We start from the raw sequence: 25136 nt of genomic DNA on the forward strand, positions 1-25136 counted from the left end.
CAGACAAGTCAGCGCTATCACGTCCTGCTCCGCGCATACCACCAAACTATTAAACGCCATAAAACCATACCTATCCAAACCCAGCTGCCTATCAATAGCTAGAGCAAACATTGGAGCCAAACTAGACTATTGCAATGCCCTCCTGGCAGGCACATCCGCTTAAAACTTAAACAGGGTACAAGTCACGCAGAACAATGCTCTCTGTGCCGCCCTTAGCATCTCAAGAAGGGAGCATATCCCATCCCCCAGGCCAGACAAGCAGCTCACTGGCTCCCGGTCAAAGAGCATATCACCTTCAAAATCCTCACCCTCACACATAAATGCCTCTCTCTCTCTGCACCCTCATACCTATCGGAGACTATCTCCAAATCCTCCTCCACGCGTCCCACCAGGACACAATACACTAACCAACTCCACATCCCATGTATCAACAGATCCAAAGCCGGTGTCTTAGGCTTCCCATACATTGCTGCCAAATCCTGGAACGCATTACCCACAGATATCAGAGCTGAAAACTCACTCCCTGCATTTCGTAGGAAACTCAAGATATCACTCTTTGCACAGTAAAATGTAACTAATCTGAATGGTATTGAATGTTCCCATCTTGAGCTCCAAAACTGCAATAGCAAGCCATATATGTGGAATAATGTTGAGCCCCTATGTAATGTCCAGATAGCATTCTATTCGACTTGAGCATATTTGTTCAAACAATCAGCCTGTATCCTCGATCCTTTTTTGAACTCGGATAATGACAAAGGTCTGAGAGTTTAGCATGCGTGTTAGAGCAATTCATTCATACAGCGCAGCGAAGAAACATCTTTACTATACCATGAATCATCTCACATTTGAAACAGATACAGGTTATGCATCTATTCATCATGCTCCTTTGGGTTCCCCTAACTAACTCTCGGTGCCAAGATGCCATGCTTTATGAAACTAATATCAATTTAACAAAACATTTTAGAGCCTCATTTTGGAATCACCCAGAGCAGTAAAGGCGGTGTGAGAACCATTCATGAAAGATTTAGCCATGGTTTACTGCCTCCTTTACAAAATGTGGTGATTTTCTGACAGGTGAGGCAGGGGCAAGGATCAAAATTTACAATCCTGCCACCCCCATCTGCACCTCCTATGAAATATGGTGGACACCGCCCAACAGCATCTGATTTTGATGCTGGCAGAATTACTTTGGATTCCTATGGTACCTGCCAGCTTTTAGCACCTGCTCAAAGCTGGCAGATTCCACAAGAATCCTTTAAAAAAATGTAGAGGTTACGTGAAAACCTGTGTCCACGTGGATTTCTACGTTCCATTTACAGCTGGAATTTGATTACCGCTATCAGACATCATGGTAGAAACCTCTATGCACACAAAGAAGTGACTCAACTCTAGAGGGCCATTGTCTCGGGGGATAGCTCAGTCGCAACGTGCTCGCCTTGGAAGCAAAACGACACGGAACAACACAGGTTCGATCCCTGGGTCCGCACTTAGAAACCTCTGGGTATTAAGCACGTTATAAATAACCTATCATATCATTGTTGTGATGAAATCTAATTTATAATGTGCATATATATTTTCCTGAATTCAAATGACACCGGAATTCAAGTTACCCCAGCAGCCAAAAGGTTGCTTTCAAAGTGGCTACTTCTGGTTGTAGGCTTTCTGAGCACAGAGCAGCATCCTCATTTAAAATTCGAATCTATTCTGAACATGCAACGTTATATCCTTACCCAAAGTCATGCTGGTCATCTCCCAAGGCCACGGGTAAGAGGGGAGTAGCTCCCAGCTGAAGCAACCTTTTGTGCAACTTTTTTGCAATGAAATTAAACCTAGTAAAAAAATAAAGCAAAAGTACACTGGGTAAGAGCACATTTTAGAGAACTATAAAAATATATGTTTGTACATTAATGTATACTGTAAAAGCTTTAAATTAAATGGAATGGAGGAAACCAGCTTAGACAAACAGTTACATTTTACACAATCAGTGAGCCCATGGTAAATCCTGAATTCCATAGGTTTTTCATGAATATCATATGTAACAGTAATCTTACCAAAAACAAGCTTGCCTTTTAATTTCCATATTTCTTAATAGTATTGTAATTATATGTATAATAAGTGCACGTTTGCATAAGCTCTGAAAACAAGCATGGTCATTTCTCCATAGCTGCACAGTGATAAAGTGCAAAGCCCTAATGCCATTTGGATACTGTCAAATAGAGAAACGCAGACAATAACAGCACCAAGTGCTGCGCATGGTGTGGAAAGAAAAAAATAGTTCTGATGGGTCCAAAACTGGACAGATGAGCAAAAAACAAAGAGCAAAAATGCCACATTGTCTGAAGCAACAGTGCTCCTTCTCCCAGCCCAACGCCTGGTGGTGTTGCTGAATGCAGAGTAATGTAATACAAAATGGCCCGCTATAGCGCACTTTTGCCATTTTGACTGCTTCTTGATGAACGGTTTTGTAGTGGGGGAACGTTACCCTGGGTAGAGAGAGGGCAAGAAAGGAATGTGAAGTGTTGAGTGTAGGCCAAATATATCAAATTTCTGTGTGCTGCTATTGATCTAGGTACTTTGTGGAGGTGGCACTTGAGTGTTTGTTTATCCAGGGCGGAGGCCCCAAGATAGATTAGCTGCCAGCTCTTGGATACCAGGACAGCCATTGGATCGAGAGGAAAAGGGATGGTACCTGCAAGTGCTTAATAGGTGGTGGGCTGTGCAAAAAAGGTTCAATGACTAGTGTCGAACATGATGGTGGGGATACAAACAGGCATAAGGCTTCAGTATACATGGGGAGGTTCATGTATGTAGTATGTATGCCAGCTTTTGGGTACCAGGACAGCCACTGGATCAAGAGGCAAAGGGATGGTACATGCAAGTGCTTAATAGGTGGTGGGCTGTGCAAAAACGGTTCAATTACTGTAGTGACGAACATAATGGTGGGGATACAAACAGGCATAAGGCTTCAGTATACATGGGGAGGTTCATGTATGTAGTATAAAAGGTGGCTGGAGAGAGAACTGTGAGCAGGTAAGTTGTGGGGTAGGAGAGACTGGGAGGTTTATGAGGAGTCCTGTGTCTGCAGTTGATTGGCTAGATGGAGCCGGAAGGATTCTGTTCCTTTTGATTCTTTAGGAGGGAGGGTTGAATTCTTGAGCCTCTCTGCTGCTCTGCCTATGCAGTCTTTAAATATATTTGTAATAGTGTTGTAGGCTGCCAATGAGACTGCTCAGAAGTAGTTTGTGGGTGCAGACAGTGGGATTTGAGCCTTTCAAGCCGGCACAGTGCAGAAATGAGAGTAGGTCAGGGGGTGCTGACAACTGAGAAAACAGAGGGCGTCCTCACATCTATTCCCCTAGGATCTTCTCCGCAGGTGGCCAGGGAAAGGCCACCGCTTTTGGATCCCGACCATGGGGGTGGAGAAGTGAGGGAGGATCACCTGGGTGGTGGGTTTTTGGGGTTCGCAATGAAGGATCCTCTGGCAAGACGAGTTATTTTCACTTTCCATTTCAGTATGACACCTTAGGGGCCTGGGTGAGATTGTTACCCCATTCCTCTTTATCAGAATGACATCAGGAGAAATTCTAAGCCTTGAACGTAAGCCCCTGAACACTCACACCAGAGATAATACAACCCCCTAGGGAAGAAAGACCCAAGTCGATCTTCTAAGGATAACAAGTGTAATATCATGCGCATATGAGAGCAAGCTAAGGACGTTCTGCCAAAGAAGGTCAAAGCATAAACGTATAAAAGCAAAACATTGTCATAAGTGACAATACATATAGTAAACACCTGCATGGCTGATTGGATGGACCCCATACAGGTGCTGCCTTTATCCATATGGGATGGCAGTTTATTGGTCTCAGCCCAGTCCGCCCGTCTTCCATCACGTTGACGCTGCAGGGTTCATCTTCTCATATCGATGTTGCAAAAACAAATTCATTACACTCCTAGTATACAGCTAGTTTATCACTCATACCGTTCTCACTTGGCAAGTTTCAAAACAGACACACGGGAGGTTCCCATGCACTCTAACCTTCACACACACATTTCCTTCCGCGCCATCCAGCTCCAAGGTCTCCACCCTCGTTTTTTTTTTTTTTATAAAGTATTTTATTGTTATTAACATAGTACAATGGTCATAATAACAAAGCAACAAGCAAACAAAAACAACTTCAGACTGTCATAGTCGTTCACAATCAGAAAAGGTACCCTGAGCATCAACAGTTGAGCGATCATCTCATCACATGCAATAATGTATAGTATGGTACAAGCACAAAACAAAACCCCCAGTGCACATTCCCCCGCCTGTACATGGGACACTCAGGCCACACCTTCCTCCCACCTGTCCCATATTTTCGACGCTTTGTTGGGACAGCCTCGCGCCGAGTAAATCCTACGCTCCATCATAGCGCATATGTCCATATCCAATTTCCATTGTTCCAGCGTTGGGGAGTCAGGGGCACCCCATTTCTGCGCGATATTGCGCTTAACCAGCCCCATCGCCGTGTGTAGGAGCAATCTTTCCCACTTATTAGCTTCTATCTCATCGGGCACGCCCAGAAGCAAAGCCCTTGGGTCCAGTGGTATGGTGCGAGTCAGAACTCGGGAGAGTTCCCTACAGCATGCGTTCCAAAAAGTTTGTATCTGGGGACACAGCCACAAAATGTGAATAAAGGTCCCCTCCCCATCCCCACACCGCAAACAGTTTGGGTCAGAAGCCCGTTTCCAGCCATATAGACGTGTCCTAGGGTAATAAACCCGGTGTAGTATTTTCAACTGCACTAATCGAAGCCTAGAGGAAATGGCGATTTCCCGGGGATGCATAAGGACTTGTATCCAATCCTCAGGATCTATCACCCCCACATCTACTTCCCATTTTGCCTTTAGTTCATTCAATTCGGGGGTAGCAAAGGAGGATATAGCATTGTAAAGGATGGAAGTGCATTTGGTAGGGATATGCGCCGGAAGGATGTTACGCTCTATGGGGGTATAGTCCGGTAACTGCGTATCTGCTGTCAGGTAGGGTCTCAAAGCATGGGCGAGGCGAATGTAGTGGTAATGTTCCGTATTCGGAATCTGGAATCGCAATTGTAGGTCATCAAATGAGGCCAAACACCCCTGTGTAAGCATGTCCCCAATCCTGGCAATCCCCGCATTCACCCACCTAGGCCACGGCTCCAACTTCTGGGTCTCAGCTAGGTTGTTGTTCCGCCAGAGGGGTTGTGCTCTAGTAGCTTTATTTTCCCACCCAATGAATCGGTGTGCCTGTCTCCACACTGTGATCATATGCGTAGTGGTTGTGGGCGGAGAGGTTCTCGAAAGGGGCTGATAGAGGAGAAGCAGCGGGTCAGTGTTGCGCATAGTGGCTATCTCAGCCCGTATATGGGGCAGGTCTCGGTCCCCGTGGAGAAGGTCATTAACCACCACCAGTTGTGATGCCCAGTAATACGTTTGAAGGCGGGGAACTCCTATTCCACCCTCCCAAATAGATCTTTGAAGTGTAGTTAACGCAATTCGTGACTGGCCTCCCCCCCATATGAGGTCTCTGAGAAGTGTCTCCACCTGGTGGAACTCCGAGTCGGGGACTTTAAGTGGGGCATTTTGAAGGACATAGAGGAATCTAGGAAGGGTCATCATTTTAAAAAGTGCCGCTCTTCCCATAAGTGTCAGGGGGAGGAGTTTCCAGTGCCGGACATCAACAATAAAGCGGTCTGTGATTGGTCGGAGATTGTTCCTTATATAGCTTGTTAAATCCCCGGATATCCATATTCCCAGGTAGCGAAACCCCTGTCGTTCCACCCGGTACGGGCAGTCCTGGGGGATTGCCTGTTCCCCACCCTTCACCGGAAAGAGGACTGATTTCCCCCAGTTGATTCTGAGTCCGCTGAGTTCCCCAAAGCGGACTAACATTTGCGTTACAATGGCAGAGGATGTTAGTGGGTCACCCAGGTACACCAGGAGGTCATCCGCATACAGGGATGTACGATCCTCGTGTCCCTCCGGCCATCTGAATCCTCTCCAGGCGGTGTTTTGGCGAAGCCAAAGAGCTAATGGCTCGATAGCAAGGGCGAACAAAAGAGGGGACAAAGGGCATCCCTGTCGCGTACCACGGCCCAGGGGGAAGGACCCAGAGGACCAGCCATTCACTCTCACTTCCGCCTTGATGTTAACATAAAGTAGCTGCACCCAGCCTAAATAGGCCTCTCCGAACCCCATGCGGCGCATTATTTCCCAAAGGTAGTCCCATCGAATGGAGTCGAACGCCTTTTCAAAATCGATTGCCAACAAGGCCAAGGGTTCGTTTATAATCGGGGATCTCTCCAATGCTAAATGGAGGCGGCGCAGATTCATCCGAGTCGATTTGGCAGGCATAAAACCACACTGATCCGGATGGATCAAGGAGGATGTGACTAACTGCAACCGATTCGCTAATAGCTTAGCAAGGACCTTAGCTTCTCCGTTAATCAGCGATATAGGTCTATAAGAAGCACAATCATGTGGAGGTTTGCCAGGCTTGGGAATGACCACAATGGTGGCCTTGCAAAGATCTGGTGGGAGGGTACCCTGTTCCCGGGCAGCAAGAAACATCCTATGTAGAGGACCGGCCATTTTGTCTACTCCTAGCTTCTGCCAAGTTTCAACTGGGAATCCGTTCGGGCCCGGTGCCTTTCCCGACTGGAGCTGAGACAGTGCCTCTGCAATCTCAGCCTCTGATAAAGCAGAGTCCAGCTGGTCCCTCTGTTGCCCCGAAAGGATCGGCAGCGTCACCTCATCTAGGAGGCAGGGGTTTAGCGGTGAGGTCGGAGCCCGATACAAATCTGCGTAAAACTCTGTGAAGGCCTCGGCAATCCCAGAGTCCGAATGTTGGGTGTCGCCCTGTGCCGTGACAATTTCCCGGACATGGCGCTGCCCCTCGTCTCTCCTCTGCAACCAAGCGAGCAGTTTACCCGACTTATCCCCAAGTTCATACACCCTCGCCCTAGCCTGCCAATGGGCCTGCTTGGCGTCATCCATCGTTCTGTTACGGAGGCACTCCTGGGCGCGCTGGAGGGATCGGTGGGTCTCAGGCGTAGGATCGGATATATGCTCAATCTCCCTGTCTCTCACTTCCTCTTCGGCCTTTAATATTTCCCGGAACCGGATGTTTCTTTTATGTGTCGTCCAAGAAAGGATTTCACCCCTTAGCACTGTTTTATAGGCCTCCCATAATATCACGGGGCTGTCCACCGACTTCTCGTTAATTTCGAAATATTCACCAGAAACTTCCTCGAGGCGATCTATCAGTTCCGGGGACCCCAGATAATAATTGTTAAGTCTCCACGTTCTAGGGGGAAGGGGACCCTGCATACGCAATTCAACTAAGAGGGGGGAGTGGTCCGAAATGCCCCGGGGGAGTAAATCTGCGGACATTGCCCTATGGAGGTCGGTATGTGGCAAGAAGAAGTAGTCCAGTCTGGACATGGAGCCGTGAGCGCCGGAATGGAAGGAGTACTCCCTATCAGTCGGGTGTAACTCTCTCCATACATCTCGGAGCCCAAGGGCCGATGCAAAACTGGCCAATCTAGTCGAGGTGTCAGGGTTGCGATTTCGGAGATGGGAACGGTCAAAGTTATCATTCATGGTATCATTAAAATCACCCCCCAGAATGAACGTATCAGGATGGTGTTTCCCTATAAGGGTAGTAAGATCGTCCAGTAATTCCTGTCCCAACCCGGGTGGGGAATAAATTGCGGCAATGGCCATCGTCTGACCCCAGATGGTCCCCATGACGAACACGTATCGACCCCTTGGGTCGCGCTCAACCAATTGCTGAGTAAATGGAATGCGCTTGTGTATCAGGATGAGGGTGCCCCTGGAGCCCATTGTGTACCCCGCCTGAAGGGCAAGGTGGTAATTAGTCCTCTGAAAAAAGGCACAGTGTGATCCGGCCAGGTGGGTTTCTGTCAAAAGGGCCACATCAGGGGAGTGTCTATTTAGAAATTGCCTAAGCAGGCGCCGTTTAATCCCGGACCCCATCCCATTCACGTTCCAGGTGAGGAACTTCAGGGATTTGGTGTGGCGCATGGGTGTCCCGTGAGTCTGTGCACAGGATATCTATCACACATGATGGGGGTCTGTACGATTGTAGCAATCAGTGAGAGATGGTGAAGTGGTAACTTCGACCAAAGACAGTGGTTCGTGTCCGTTATAAACATATGACAGTCTTGAAGTAACAAACAAACTTCCAAACATTCCCAACTTACCCCCACCCTATACTCCACCCCAACACGAAGTACCTGTCGCCCAAACATAGCTGGACCTTCAACTTAAGGTAGCAGCTCAAAAACCCAGACCCTAGAGCCGGGTCTAGATAAACAAGAAAGAGGGGGGGGGAAAAGGGAGAAGGAGAAGGAGAAGGAAAGGAGGAAGTTCGGCTAGGGGGGGGGGGTTTTCAGAGGCTCCTCCAGAGTCCCCTCCCATGCGCCAGTGTCAACATCTTCCATGGTGGACTACTCATGCGTCCGGCTTAAGAATACAAACAAAGAAAGAATACTTCAAAGCGCCATTACTAGGCCAGAGGGGCGACAGTCCGGTCAATGTCCTCGCTGATCTGCATCGGGGTCCAGGACCCCCTGTTCATTCCTCTCCGGGTTTCCTCTCGGGGAGGCGTGCCTGGGCCTCGGTCTTCCTCTCGGCCTCCTCGGTCTCGCAGTCCAATCACCTTCTATATGGGCCTCCGCCCATTTCCATGCCTCCTGCGGGTCGCTGAAATGAACCGTGGTTCCACCATGATATATCTTCAGTTGGGCCGGGAAGAGCAGGCCATATTTCACATTTAGTTGGGCCAGCTGTCTCTTGAGTGGCTCAAACGATTGTCGTGCCCGCTGCACTTCTCGGGTGTAGTCCGGGAAAAAGGCGATTCGGGAGCCGTTATGGGTAATCGAGCCTTGTGCCCGCGACAGTTGCAGGAGGGCATCCCTATCTCGGTAGTTGAGTAAGCGGGCGATGATAGTACGTGGCGGGGCACCCGGGGGTGGTCTACCCGCCGGCATTCTGTGAGCCCTCTCCACTGAGAAGAACTTTGAAAAGGATGTGGCCTCGAAGATGTCTACAAGCCACTGCTCCAAGAACAGCTCCATACACTGTCCCTCCTCCCCTTCTGGCAGACCCAGGATACGGACATTATTGCGACGGGATCGCCCCTCTCCATCCTCCACTCTTGATTCAAGGGTCTTAAGGCGGTTTAAGGCCTGGGACAGTTGGCGGTTAATCCCGCCTATATTGTCTTCCACTTCAGAAATACGTTGTTCCGCCTCTCCCGTTCTGGAGGTTAGTTTCTGTAGATCGTGGCGTAGGAAGGAGACGTCTGCCGCCATGCTATCTATTTTGGTCTCCATGGAGGATCGGGAATTAGCAATGGCCGCCATTACATCATGGAGAGAAAGAGGGCCCTCCCCATTGGGGGAGTTCGGTCGCGTTGCTGGGGCCGCCGGGGCCGGGGTGGTGGCGACGGCAAATTGGTCCATGCTGCTCTGTGTGGAGGGTTTCTTCTGCCTTTCTTTCCCCATAGTTCCGGGGAGGCGTGGGGCGTCCGGCACGGCAGGTCGAACAGTGCTAATTACGCCCTTATGGATCTACTCCGGTGTACCGTGTCGCAGCCCCGCAACAGGCCAGGTGGAAGGCCTCGGGGTCCTCCAAACACCTTCCAACACGCAGGTTCCACGAATCCACCGTCTGTATGGAGCAGGGGGGGGGGGGAGAGTTAATCCCACCTACCTCTAGCTCTGTCGGGCCAGGCCGCTGCCGTCCTCCACCACTCGGGGCTGGGTCGAAACAGCCCAAGAGCAGGAGCCGTTTGTCCGGGCGACCTCCGGTTGTAAGAAAAGTCAGTGTCCACTGCGTGTGCCGCACCACACCAGGCCGCTTCAAGCCCCAATCAGACAGGAGGTGGTCTGCCCTCAAGCTCCGGCGGCCATCTTGGTTTCGCAGTTCGGGGCCCCCGGCCTTCAGTAAATTGCAGATTATGGCCCTCCAAACGGGCAGACCACAGCCCGGATTTCCGCCGGTCGTAGCCCCCAGCTTCACGGGCACAATCGTGGCGTTGATGTCGCTCGATGTCCCCAGGAATCAGGATAAAGGTACAGGATTGTGTCGGCGCTTACGGGAGCTCACTCAGCTCACGTCCGCATCGCTCGCGCGCTAGCCACGCCCCCCTCCTCCACCCTCGTTTTGAACTATAATTTATCCCTCTCAGCACCACGCAATACAAATCACACGATTGTCGCTTCAACGATACATCCTGTCCATCCTCTTTGAACATTTCTGGACTTGTTACTTTGGGGTTGATAGTCAAAGGGCACCTGGTGCCATGGAACTCGGGGATCTCAGGATTTAGTCAGTTATATGGGCTATAACTAGTGGTCACTCAGGAATGAACCGGGACATGCTTTGGCCAAAGTGAGATAAAATGCACACCAGGCGCCGGCCTCCGATCGCTGCCTTTTAGGGCACATTCCTCTTGGGTGAAAGACACATCTTCGCAACACTTTCAAGAACAATGGACAAACAGTGTGGCGGGTGGGGGTGCAAACTGTCCTCATGGGAGCTCGGGCCTGACTGGAGATTTCCGTTGACGCGTGGATTTGGGCCTAGTGCATGTAATGCCGCCTTTACCGTGCTTACCGCGTAAGCCTTTTCTTCTACCTAGGAATATTAGTATCTACACAAAAAAAGGATGCTGCCGGCACCTTGGGCCATACCATTTGAATACGGTAGAATTGATGATGTCGGCATGGGGTCCTGCTGGACAGGAAAGCACCCCTTCCACTGACCCCTCTCTCTCCCTGGTTCATTACCGCACCTCAAATGCATCTCGCCTTACTTTTTAAAGTGCCTGGGGGGAGGGGAGGTGAAATGGGGGTGCCCCCTTCCCAACATTCCCCCCTTTCATTACTTCTACAGAAACAAATTCTCGAATAGCTCGGCACTCCCACTCCCCACTGGCACCGACGCCCCACACACCGATCACAAACTTTACCCCCTACGTGCATACTCTTCAGGTGAACAAGTCATGTAAATACAACCCTCTACCCCGCCAGGTCCACCCAAACCTCTGTGCAGTTTTCTGATCAGGGGGTTGTGAAATGACAGTGTGATATAAAGGACTAACTTCATCTCCACACAGGATGGGACACATTTTATACTTTGGGCCACCCTGTGGGACATCAGTCTGCGCTTCAATGTTTTTTGTTTTGTGAGGTGCTTTTGGACCCCCAATCAATATCATAATTCTTGCGCTATCAGGTGTCACAGTGGCACAGCATCGAAGAACCAGCTGGCACATGCAGAAAATTACCAGGATGACTACAATGACGGGCATTAACATCTTCACGATTGCTCCTTGCCACGATGAGGCCAAGTTGAAAGCCATGCTTAGCCAATCATTGTCCTGTATTCCTCTTGTCCTTCATATAAAAACCTAGGCCACTGACAGCTGCAATGATGTGGGATAATGATGCATTTTCTGCGTCTATTGGAGGTACGAATGTGCAACATGAATCACCAAATGTTTTGCAAACCCCCACCCTCCATTGCTGTCAACATATCGAGAACCTATCTATTTTGAATTGTCATAAGTCTTAGTGCTCGTAACTCAACCATGATCACGTTGAACCCATTCTATGGCGTTTGCAAGCTGGACCAGTTCCCACCGCACTATCTGCAGCCATTTGGCATTGGCTGCTGCCTGCACCCATGGCAAGAGTAGGGAAGCGAAGAAGGACTCTGCTGAGCGGAAAAGCCAATACTCTTCTGGAATTTCAGCAAGCAAAGTAGAAGAGTCTTTAGAAATGTAATTCGATCTATTAATTCTCTGCGGTTGCTGGAATTGCCCTTTTCCTAGCCAGATGAGAGGCTCTTGCATGGGCGCCAGGCTCTTAAATTCGGGTTGTATTGAGGGGCTACTCGTTGGCCCCTCTGCAATCGGCACTCCCCCGCAACCTCCTTCAGGTACTCATCTGGGATTATCAATAGCGCTGAATGCAATGTGGCCAGCGAACAACAGCCCCTCCATGATGCCTGGAGGTGCAAGTAAGCTTGTCGACCACAGATCCAGTATTAATCCATCAATGCTGCCGTTCCTTTCTTCATGTGTGCGATCAGGAGAGTTTTATTACAATGTTTGTTTCTGCCAACAAAGACAGTATCCTTGCTGCAGAAACAAAGCTTCTATTCTTCTTCCTTGTGCACTTGCACCAGCTTTTCCATTGTTGCCATCCACGTCAGCTTTGTGATATGCTCTGTCCAGATTTGTGCAAAGAAATTGACCACTTGTGCTATTCTGTCCTTACTATATGTTACCAGTCCTTCTGCCAAGCAAGGTAGTGTGCTGTCCTGGCAGTTATTATTGACATACTTCCACCCTTTCACCATCAGATAAGTTAACTCCACACACTTGATGTTTCTTTGGCCGTCGGAATGCTTTATGAAATCTGGGCCCACCATTTGCAATTCCACACTGTCTACCTGGAACGTTCCTTTTATTCAGCATAGCTTAAGATGAACCAGGCATTGTGCCTCTATAATTGGGACTGCTTGTGGTACTAACACCTTGGGAGCCCTTGACTCATGCAGAAACAGTGAATACACATAACCGATCCCATTTACAGCATTTCTCCCCATGCCACACATATCAGAGTACCATGAATTAGAGAATTCAGGGTCATGAATATCCTCAATCACATCAAAACCCAACCCTTCATATGTGTCATACTTTGGTTGTACTTCTATTTTAATTCTTCTATACACATTCAAGGATGGTTGCCTTAGTAATACTGTCATAAATATCATTATACCTTTCCATAGTGGTAGACAATCCCCTACTTATTGTAAACAACTTGTTCTCTGCTTCGTTCATAGGCGGAACTTGCATATTGGAGGCATTGAATCAGTTACGCTTATTATTCGTATTCACATTAGTACTAATATATGTAACTACACTCGTGTTATTAACTTCTATATGTATCGTTTCATTTGGATAGTATACAATCCTATTTCCCCCATTGCTCCCCTTTATAGGACCTTCCCCTATAATAACCTCTCCCAATACACTACCAGAAGTATCAGCAATATTATACAAAATCCTCCAGCAATAGCTGACCTGCAATAATATACAAATGTCCACAGTGTCTCATTCGTGTCTCTATGCCTCGGGACCCTATTTAACAAGATATGTACATGAGCTGCGTCCATCTTCTTTTCACCTGCAATAGAAGCACAGGACAACAAAAAAAGGGAGGGATTTGCAAGACGTACACTGTACAAGACAAAAAAGAAACAAGAGGAAACAAGGGGAGGGTGGGAAGAGCCAGAGATAGAGCTAGAGATACAGAAGGAAAAGGAAAAAGAGAAAAAGCGCTCCCAGAAAAAGAAAGGTGTGGAGCTAGCAGTTGATCCTTGGCCTGCCACACGGACATGCCACTATGCCAGTGTCTCCTCTGAACAGGATGGTAAGGTGTCCGGGGTACAGGCACTGTAACCCCTGTTCTCAAGACAATTGATGCATCACTGTACTTTCTGGAGGTTCCCTACAAACGTCAGAGAGGTGGATCCACTAACGCAACTCCTTTACTTAAACCACGTGGGGGCGGGGGTACAAAACACCACCTTGTAGGGTCCTTGAAACCGAGAATTGTTCCAACAGCACACAAAGTTGCGAACCTAGACCTAATCCCCCAGCAGCAGTGGTCTAGTTATGTGCTCAGGCTCTGTCCCAGTTGTCTGTGCAGCATCAGGTGTCTCTGTAGTTGCGATCCTGTGAGGTGCAATCTGTCAGGATACATATTTAATGGCCCGGGTTAGTGTTGTCAAATATTCCCTGAATTCCTCTCCTAACACCGCTGCAGTCCTATGCACATCGGAAACCCTCCTCACAGGGGACACAGTGGTATGCATGCGCCGACCAGTGATCACCACATGAGGTAACAGATGGTCTTTACTTGGCTGTGTGCATAGACTGAAGAGGGCCAGGGTCAGACAATACACAATTTCTCCTTCAGTGTGGTGCACAATATGGATAATTTGCTCTGAAGGAGACTGTTTATTCTCACCACAACGTCATTGGCCTGTGGGTGATAAATTGAACACATCCGATGCTTGATACCAAGTAGTGCTGTAATATGTTGGAATAACGCATTGAAGAAATGTGTGCCATTATCGGATCTCAAAACCTTGCACACGCCCCGGCGCAAGAATACTTCCCACACTAGAAATTGTGCAGCACATTTGGCATCTGGATGCGCACATGGCGCTGCTTCCACCCACCTTGAAAAGGGACAGACCACCACAATGAGGTACCTAGATCCATTGCACCACTCCCCCATATCAGCGTAGTCTATATGTAACTCCCGAACAGCCCAATAGGGTGGGACAAAGTGCCTCGTAATATCCGTAATGTCATCCCTGTGCTAAAAGACACGTGGTGCAGCGGACGACCATACCAGTGATGCTCTCCTGAATATTTGGTGTGAACCAGTCTTCTTGTAGGTCTGCAGCTAGGTGTTGTTTTGAACTATGGGACGGGTAGTGCAATTGCTCAAATGCTACTGCTGCTAGCAATTCTTGGGGCATCACCGTCTTCCCCGAGCTCTCCTGTCTCCATAACAGAACTGTTGGTGACTGCTTACATCCTCTCTGTGACCACAACTCCTTTTCCCACTCAGGCTCTCTTCCTTGTAGCTCAATAATCTGGGAGATGGGCAAAGCAGTATAAGGCACTGGATGCTCGTCTGTCAGTGGGGCAGCTATGACATACTCAGTGGATGTTACGTCTGGCTGGTACACCGCCATTTTGGCTGCTGCATCGGTAGTTGCGTTCCCTCTTGTGATCTGGTCTGTCCCGCGAGTATGGCCGGTACACTGGACTACCATCCACAACAGATGGCTGTAATAGCACTTCTATCAGCACTGCATGCTGCACTGGAGACCCAACCGCCTCCTGAACCCCTTGCTGTTCCAACAGGAGAGACCAGCGTTGTAACATATTTCATAACCGGACACCCTTCGACGCTTTCAACGCTTCGATAAACACCACAAGATCTCGTGCTTGTGCAAAACAGTGTGTAAGCAACCTTTTTATGACCACCGTCTTGTTCTCCCCTCCCTCAAGTCATACTACTGCTGCCCCTGGCCGCCTGTCCATCCTCCTGATCAATTGTGGACAATCTGTCAACGAAAAGTATCACACCCTCTGTCAATGCACAATCCCTGGCTTTGGGAGCATCATCCTCCTCCCAATCATATGTGGCACAGTCATGTGCCATCAAGTCCTCTGCCATAAGTGTGTGTTAAAAAGATGGCAGGATTCACCATCTTACACCTAATGTGGGGTTTCGAGATGATAATTTCATATGCAGATGACCTTTGCGCAGTCAGGGTGGACTTAGAGAATGTTCTACATACAGCGTTACTGAACACCCCATTACAATCGTAGGGCTTTTCTCTATATTATAGGCAGCGGCTGCCAATGCTTGTTCCAAATTAACTGCCCTTGCATCACTGCATCCAGAGTACCCCTATAATAGGCCAATGGTTTATGGCCCATAGTGCTCTTCTGTGTCAACACTGTGGTCATAAGCTGACCATCAGAATCAGAAAACAATTAGAAGTCCTGTGTATAGTCCGGGATGGCCAGTACAGGTGCCAAACTGAACTTCTTTATCATCAAATTGTCTTATCATTTCTGCCGTCCACAATAACTTGTGGTCTGTTTTCTGCGATTTCCTCAGGGCTTGCAAAAGTGGATTGGTGTATGCCATGTAATCAAGTATCCAGGCCATGCAGGTCCAGAAACTTCTGCATCTCCATAACTGAGGCAGGTCTGGGGATGGTGCGTACCGATGCTGCCCAATCGGCTAGTATCCTCTGCCTATTCACTGATAAGAACTGCCCCAAATAAACTACTTTCTGCTTGCACTATTGCATTTTGGCCATACCAACCTTATAGCCCTTACAAGCCAGTAATTGTAGCAGTACAACAAAGATTCTTCGGCAATGCTGTGCATTATCAGTACACAAAAGCAGATTATCCACAACCTGGATAACTGTGTTGGGCACCTGAATATTCCCTAAATCAGCATGCAGTATTCTGTTAAATATGCTCAGGCTCACAATACCCTTGAGGTAATCTAGTATGCTCGAACCTTATCTGACCTTGCATAAATGTCATAAGGTACCTCGACTCTGGATGGAGTAGAATCGAGAAAAATGCATTTTTCAGATCCACCGCAGTGAAATACGTAGCCTGCTTGGGGATGATGCATAAAATATTGTAGGATTTGGAACAACTGGAACTCGTTCTGTACCATGTCATTTAGGGGGCGCAAATCTTGGAACATTCTCCAATGGCCACCTGTCGTTCTTTAACGCCGTATTGCGCCGGTACGTAGATGGCACGATAATCCCCTAGTCCAGTAGAACCTGTGTGGTCTTTCTAATGCCTTCCTCCACCTCTCTTGACAGTGGATATTGTCTGACCTAGGGCAGCACTGCACCTGGTTTTAGGGTTATACAAACCAGTGTTACATACTTCAACAATCCTACATCATGTGGATTCGTAGTCCACAACTGCGGGGGCACGTGATGTAAATCATCTTCAAAAAATGGGGATAGAGTTATTACTGCCATTAAGGGACACTGCACTCTTCGGTACTGTATCATTATGTCCCAAGGGATGCACATTTCCAGTATCATTTCCCCCTCTTTGTTGTTATTTTCAAACAATTGATCGTCCGTCGCCTCCTTTAGCTGCACTGTTGGGTCCACACAGAGCACTGTGCACCACTCACACCAGTCTCTATCCATTCCTAATAGGACAATCCTTCTGTCCAGCACTACCAAACCCTGCAGGTCCAGAAATAGTATCATTCCTGCCACCACATCGGGCGACACGGCTGGACGCAAAAGGAAATCAGTGGGCACTCGCCAGCACTGCTTGGCAATCTAGGTCACTGCATTCACGAGCACCGTGATGCCATAAACAAACATTTCTGGGTCTACGGAAATCCGGCGGACCACCACCTCCCTTGCCATCGTGTGGATTATCAACATCGGCCTCACAGCGCATATCCTAGGCATAGAACATACTACTCCATGATCTGTAAAGGATATAGTCATGTTTAATTTACTGAGCAGATCTCTACCCAGTAAATTGACTAGGGAACTATCGGAATATAGTAGGGGTGCCTGTTCTACCTTTCCTCCCACCTTCACATCCAGCTCTGCATTGTATGGAACCTTGGAAATAGCCCCAGAGAACCCCTGCACATAAAGACATTTTACGGATACTGGAAAGTTGCCTTCCATAATACACAATTTAGTTGCACCTGAATCCACTATAAATATGAATTGCTTGTTCCCCATCTTCGCCCCCACCAATGGTTCCTCTTCAGGGTGGATAGTCGTTGACAGGACTGGACACGCGAGTGCCATCTGTGGGCTGTCCCAAATGGGATATGTGCTCATTCCAGGGAACAAGAAAGGGCTACCTCCTACTACTGCGGCTCCCCCAAAGGGAGAGGTCCCCCCACCTGGTGCCTTGATTACCAGGGCAACAATGCCCTGCTGTTGCTGCGGCGGGTGTTGCGCTTGTGTGTCCGGTGCTTTGGGCTGCCAATTATAAGTCTGGTATTGCCCCCAGGGATACTCCTGGTTCTGGTACCCTTGGCCCTGTTGCTAGTATCCTAATCCTTGAGGACCTTGGCCCGCAGCTGTGGCCCATAATTATATGCCACCCTGGACCCGCTCCTGCACTCCCTTGCGAAATGCCCCCACTTTAAACAATTCCAACATTGAGGCTATCGGAAACTACCTCCCCTGGGTCCAAACCCTCACATCTTTCTCCCCCAAATCACCCTCTTCCTCACTGTGGACCTGCTTGCTGCCACTGTGGGCCGGGGTACTGTTGGCCCCACACCCCACTGTCCTTGACCTACTTCCGCCCAGAGCGCCGTAATAGTGGCACTCACAACTTGATGTATACACTGTTCCCTCCACCTGCACTGGCGTTGGCACGGGCACCTCAACTGCCAATTTTGCCAATTTTTTCTCTACCAACTTTGCTTCATCCCAATGATACCTTTGCGCTGTTTCCCTCTCCTGCTCCTTAATCCTCTTGCAATGATGCACTATTATGCTCTGTATTTCCGGTCACCTCTTTGCCTCAATAGCCATGCCGAATTTGAATATCCACTTACTGCTGTAAGCTGTGGGATGGCCTTAATTGAATTATTCTTATCCATTTGGGGGCAAGGCACGTACTGTGTCCTCCCTGCCCCCTTATGTAAAAGGGGCATCTGCATCTTTGCTTTACTTACCATACCCTTCTTCACAACACCTTCTTTTCACCAATGCCATCCGGCATATTCTGTTCCTTAATCTGCCTCCTGCCCAGATACCTTCTATTTGGGGCAGGGGCGGGATTTTTGGCCGCCTATTCACCCCTCCTTTCGTATTCATTCGGGTCCTCTGTGAACATGCCAGCATCCCGTCCTTCCACATTTTCTCCCAACACCACAGTCTCCTCTCCCAAGACAATCCACCCACCTGGGCTGTTTTCCTTCTCAACCCCTACACGTTTTATACCTTCAACGTCCATTTTGAGCAATATTTCCCGATTTCCACTCTCCTGATCCTGTTAGTCCACTTATAATCCTTCGTGTTTCTGGGGATGTCTGTAACCTGTGGCGTTCCGCTAGCAATCCTTTCAACCTGTCCTGAAACTCCCTAGACCTGTACTACATCGACGCTGGTGCTTCAGATAGGTGGGCATATGGAGGTTAGGGGAGCGGTAGCCTGTAATGTTGCCGACACTGCAGGGTATCCTACTGCAGAGGGAGAGGCCCCTATCGCAGTGGGTACATAGCTTGGATTGGTGTACCCTTAGGCAGGATATGGTGTCAAGGGATATAATCCCTTGGTCCCCACCTGTGCCCCACCCTGCCCTTCTCCCTTCGCGCACTTCCGTCTCTGTGGCTCCGCTCCATTACCTTGATCCTTTGCATCTTCGAACATACGCCAAAGATCAAGGTTCTCTTTTCTCTTCGGTAACTGCTTCCCCTTATATTTTGTTACAAAAAATGTGGGCATGTGTTAAAAAAAATGCTCTTGTTGTGCGAGCCCTGCCCTGGCCATGAGCAGGGCATTCCCCCCTCCTCCTGTCTCCGCGATCCACTGCCTATGACACTGTCACGATACAGTGGCACAGCCTTCCACATGTGCTCTATTGGAGATCCTCCCCCATACCAGTAACGTCAATCCCTAACCAGCCCCAGCAAAGCCCCTCAAATGTGTCGTGCACGCTGCTGCTTGCTTATAACAAAAAACAAAAGAATCAACCCCCCACCCTTCCATACGCACACACGCCACTCCAAGAGATCAGGCAGCACCACACCGCGACTTACAAAATTACAGCCTCTTCTAGGGCCTGCTTCTTCATCCACAAAACACTACTACCACAAACTATTTTCATAAAGCGTACCAAACCTAACATCAAAGTAACATTAGATCTCCACATACAAGGGATCCACAGCATTTCTCTCCCAAACTCAGTGGGGCTGATATTCATATCACCGAGAGATTGAATACGAGATGTCTCAAAGTATGTACAGTACACCGTCAAGTGTTTTAGTGATTCCAATTGTGAGGAATTTCCACAAAATCGACATGTTCCATTATTATTACAGTGCTGACCTGTGTGCCAAAATTGCCTTTTTTCATTTGTGGAAAACTGATTTAACTTGAACCGAAGGTACAAGTCACGGGCAATCGAGGAATACATTTGGTGGTAAAACGTGCAACTTCATTTTACTGTTTATACTTTGATATAGTCTCGATAGTACTTATCCAGTCATTTTCAAAAAGTTTTAACTTCACATAAGCTGGGCGTTCCTGTAAATCAACTGCAGTCACATTGATTTGCTCCAACAATCCCAACATCTCTTCATTATATTTCTTGATGGAGCATGAGGTGTTAGCCTCTTACATGTCAGCTAAGTTTTCATACAATGAGTTCGAAGGATGGTCTAGGATTTTTGAAAAGTTATTAAGTTTCCTCCAATTAAGCATTGCTGCTTGTGATACAATGCCTAATTCGTGTCGTGAAATATCATTTGGTAGTGCTTTTGGAAGCCTGCGTGTGAATTTCCAAATTAGTGCTTCCATCGGATTCAAAAAGGGTCCAATTTTATGCAAACACACGCCTAGCCCATACAGAATCACTGCATCAGCTTTTAATGTATAGAATTCAAATATGGGAATTATAGAATATTCACAATATCTAACATAGATAATTTTCATTTGGGCACATAAAGGTTTGATCTGATCCCTAATCATGTTTTTCCACATTTGCATGGACGCGATGTTTCCTAAACTGTATCCGAAATATTTTACTGCTAGGAACCATTCTATGCTTGTTCCCCAAAGATTCCATTTGTATGCTACAATTTTCTTCTTGGAATTATTAAAGATTTTAGATTTCATTGGATTTGCCTGCAAATTATGGTGATAAGCATAAGAGGCAAAGAAGTGTGTGTTGCCATCCGAATGGGGTTAAATCGTTAAATCAAAAAGTAAAATATCATCTGCAAATGCTAACCACTCTAATTTGAGATTGCCAAGCCTGGCGGGGGAAGTTAATTTCTCATTCCATATCGAGGCCATTGCACACAAATATGCGTTAAACAGTGTCGCTGCCAAGTTGCAGCCTTGTCTAACCCCGATGTAAAAATGGGTGTTGCATCAGTTAGGGTGCCCTGTTTATTTATCCGTATTTGTACAATATTGTTCTCATGTAGCAGAAACCAATATAGCATAGTAGAATCAAAACCCATGTCGGCCAATTTTGTCCATAAAAGATGACGAATTACGGAATTGAAAGCCACAGTTAAGTCTACAGATGTCATATAAATTGCACCACATTCGCCATTTCTTACCTTCGCTAAGAGATGTGATATAATGGTGGCATTCAAGGGTGTACCATCATACATCGAAACCCCACTTGAAAGCGAGATAACATTTTATTTTGTTTAAAGTGGGCTTCAAGATGTTGCAGAACAAGGATTGAGAATATCTTTTCTGACGCATCTAATAGTGCAATTGCACAATAGCTGCCTGGATCTTCCCGGTCCCCTTTTTTCCAAATAGGCACCACAATAGCAGAATGCCAAGACAGCGGTATCTTGCATGCACTAAAAATATTATCAAATTTATTTTTACATACATGGGCCCAAAAACTAGGGTTGTGCTTCCTAACACAGGCAGGAATCCCATCGGGGTCCTGGGCCTTAGAATATTTCAATTTAGAGATTGCCCATTCAATTTTTATCGGCGACCAAGGACATATACGAGACCCAGGAAGGACGAGAGATGGGCACGCAAGTTTTGTGAATCTGCTAGGAAGTTTGTATTTCTACACAAAAAAGGCAGTCCAGATGGGAGCAGAGATAGGAGATTCAAGTCCAACTGCCTTAGTAGGGGAACCCAAGTGCAACATTCGGCCTGCACGGTGCTCCGGTGAGTGTACATCCATTTTAGGGCCATTTTCTGTGGTCCCCGCTAGCCTAACCTCACATCCTCTGCGCCCCCCTCCACCCCGATCCTGCTCCTCGATCCCCTTTCTCTCCCCGCTTCCTGGTTCAACAACCCGCCTCCCAGCCCGCCCACAGACCCCCGATTGGCCGCTTGGCCGTCTTACAGAAAGACTACCCTGCGTCTGTGTGTACGAGGCCCATTCGGCCTGCACGGTGCTCCGGTGAGTGTACATCCATTTTAGGGCCATTTTCTGTGGTCCCCGCTAGCCTAACCTCGCATCCTCTGCGCCCCCTCCACCCCGATCCTGCTCCTCGATCCCCTTTCTCTCCCCGCTTCCTGGTTCAACAACCCGCATCCCAGCCCGCCCACAGACCCCTGATTGGCCGCTTGGTCGTGTCCCATCAACCATTACTGACGTTCCCAGGGCAGCCCCCTGCCTGGCAGCCCCATCGGCTAAGGACCCGAGGCAAAGGACGGCTCCAACAGTGACGGCTCCAGGTCGTATCTGCAGGTATCCGCAGGAGAAGCAAGAAGCCAACAACAAGTAAGTGTGGCAAGGGCGGGGCCAGAAGCAACTACTTCAGGCCATACTACCCTACCACTCATCTAACAAAGCATCACCACCGTAAATTCATTATAATTGCAGTCAGAAACTCTGTCCTTTGCATGTGAAAGTTGTACCCAATCGCATTTAGAAGTTGTGCCCAATAGCCTCTCTTTGAAAGTTGCATTTAGAAGTTGTGCCCAATAGCCTCTCTTTGAAAGTTGCATTTAGAAGTTGTGCCCAATAGTCCCTCTGAGAAAAGCCACATTTAGAAGTGTACCCAATTGCATTCAGAAGTATACCCAATCTCATTTAGAAGTTGTGCCCAATAGCCTCTCTTTGAAAGTTGCATTTAGTTGTGCCCAATAGTCCCTCTGAGAAAAGCTGCATTTAGAAGTGTACCCAATTGCATTTAGAAGTTGTGACCAATAGCCTCTGAGAAAAGCTGCATTTAGAAGTGTGCCCAATTGCATTTAGAAGTTGTGACCAATAGCCTCTCTTTGAAAGTTGCATTTAGAAGTTGTGCCCAATAGCCTCTCTTTGAAAGTTGCATTTAGAAGTTGTGCCCAATAGTCCCTCTGAGAAAGTTGCATTTAGAAGTGTGCCCAATAGCCTCTCTGAGAAAGTTGCATTTAGAAGTGCCCCCAATAGCCTGTCTGTGGAAAGTTGCATTTAGAAACGTGCCCAACAGCCTCTATGTGAAAGTTGCATTTAGAAATGTGCCAATATCCTCTATGTGAAAGTTGCATTTAGAAGTGTGCCCAATAGCCTCGCTGAGAAAGTTGCATTTAGAAGTGTGCCCAATAGCCTGTCTGTGGAAAGTTGCATTTAGAAGTGTGCCCAATAGCCTCTCTGTGAAAGGCTATTGGAGAGCGGCTGAGTGTGGGGGGCAGATGAGTGTGGGGGGCAGATGAGTGTGGGGGGCAGATGAGTGTGGGGGGCAGATGAGTGTGGGGAGCAGATGAGTGTGGGGAGCAGATGAGTGTGGAGAGCGGATGAGTGTACAGAGCGATTGAGTGTACAGAGCGATTGAGTGTACGGAGCGGATGAGTGTGTAGAACGGATGAGTACATAGCACGGACGAGTACATAGCACGGACGAGTACGTAGCACGGACGAGTACGTAGAGCGGACTGAGCGTGTGGAGCGGATTGAGTGTGTGGTTCCGATGAGTGTGTGGTTCAGATGAGTGTGTGGAGCAGATGAGTGTGTGGAGCAGATGAGTGTGTGGAGCAGATGAGTGTGTGGAGCAGATGAATACGTAGAGCGGATGAGTGTGTGGAACGGATGAGTACGTAGAGCGGATGAGTGCGTAGAGCGGGCGAGTACGTAGAGCGGGCGAGTACGCAGAGCGGGCGAGTACGCAGAGCGGGCGAGTATGCAGAGCGGACGAGTGTGTGGAGCAGATGAGTAGATGGAGCGGATGAGTAGATGGAAAGGATGAGTCTATGTGGAGCGGATGAATGTGTGGAGATGAGTGTGTGGAGCGGATGAGTGTGTGGAGCGGATGAGTGTGTGGAGCGGATGAACGTGTGGAGCGGATGAACGTGTGGAGCGGATGAACGTGTGGAGCGGATGAACGCATGGAACGGATGAGTGTATGGAGCGGATGGCCATGTAGAGCGGATGTAGAGCATATATCATACCACACCCCACGCTTACTCTCTTCTTTACACCACCACTCATCTAGAACACAGAGATACTATGACACCATTCGGTATAACTGTTCTCATATCAACATCTCCCGCTCACTCCCCATCACTCTAAGTAAACACTGCTGGTTTCATACCCCCAGCCAGGCGTTCTCCTCAGGCCTAACGCAGCCACACTCGATCTGGATAAATCCTGCCAGAGCGAACACATACTCCTGATCTCTCAACCACCACACCTACCGCTAAGAAGCAGCTACCACACGAATTCCGCATCAGCTGCACACATACCTGGTGCGCAAACGCACCTTTGGACTCTCTCTACTCTCTCTACTGACCCGAACCTCGGTTCCCAAGGGCGTTCAACCTACCAGCGCCTTCAGACCATACCAATGGTACATAAGGCACTATATGAATGCAAAATAACATAACATAACATACCCATATAGATCTCCTATTAGTACAAAAATAGGAAACCATATTATGGTTATCTGCCATTCTTAGCTTGAATTTTATATTACAACATTTATTCGTGTAAGAATTGCAAATTTTCTTTATGCCTGCCAAATACACTTCAATAGGCAAACTAGACTTCTTCAGTTCCCGAATCTGTTTGTTTTTGAGTCCTTTCAAGGTATGGATCTCGTAATTACGGCGGGAGCTACTGCTGGGTGGATTTCGCTTAGTCAGAGCAATATAGTGGGGATTGCCTTGGAGTATTGCTCCTCAAGCCTACCAATATCCCAAGAAAGGCTGCCCAACAAATAAAGTTCCTTTTTTAGCATGCTATTTAGCTTTTGGCACAAGCGATTATTCCATCTCACAGATATCAACGGACTGTCAGTCTCTATACATCTTACCACAGAATCATTCTGTAAAATAGGTACGATGGCAGTATTAATGGAACCGATTATAATATGGTCTCCCAAGTGTACATCTGTGGTAGTAATAGAACAAGCCATTCAGCATATAGAATTCAATACTGCCAAATAGTAAATCCTGGAATATCTATTCCCACGCCGCCAAGTATACGGTAATGCATCAGGGGAGAGTTCCTGGAAATGTATATCCCAACTGACCAGGAATTCCCTCCATTTTCTTGCGCCTGAATTTGATTGGCAGATATTACATTGTGCCTCTTATATGAGAGTTTACCAAGGCAGTGAGCATTAAGATCACCTTCTAAAATTATATTACAATTTGCATGTCGAGAATAGATCTCCTCCAGGATTAAGTTCAGCTGGTCTACAATCCCATCCAGACATTGCTTTAAAGGATTCCAGTAAATAGCAATCACTATGTAAGAAGTAAGCATTCAATTTCTAAAGGACAATTCTGTAACTAGTATGTTTTCCGCGGCAAGGACTAGTCTTGAAA

At 47.8% G+C, this 25136-nt stretch overlaps 1 protein-coding gene across 2 annotated transcripts in view; it reads right to left on the bottom strand.

The window, feature by feature from the left end:
- Positions 1-25136, bottom strand: part of NDOR1 (NADPH dependent diflavin oxidoreductase 1) — a 667841-nt gene that overhangs the window by 399447 nt on the left and 243258 nt on the right. For both annotated transcript variants that reach the window (XM_069609846.1, XM_069609847.1), the window contains exon 5: positions 1731-1829. In XM_069609846.1, coding sequence (XP_069465947.1) covers positions 1731-1829 — 99 coding nt within the window. The remainder of the gene's footprint in view (positions 1-1730; positions 1830-25136) is intronic.

The sequence above is a fragment of the Ambystoma mexicanum genome, chromosome 8, assembly GCF_040938575.1.
Source record: "Ambystoma mexicanum isolate Mex_15411 chromosome 8, UKY_AmexF1_1, whole genome shotgun sequence".
NCBI classification, from domain to species: domain Eukaryota; kingdom Metazoa; phylum Chordata; class Amphibia; order Caudata; family Ambystomatidae; genus Ambystoma; species Ambystoma mexicanum.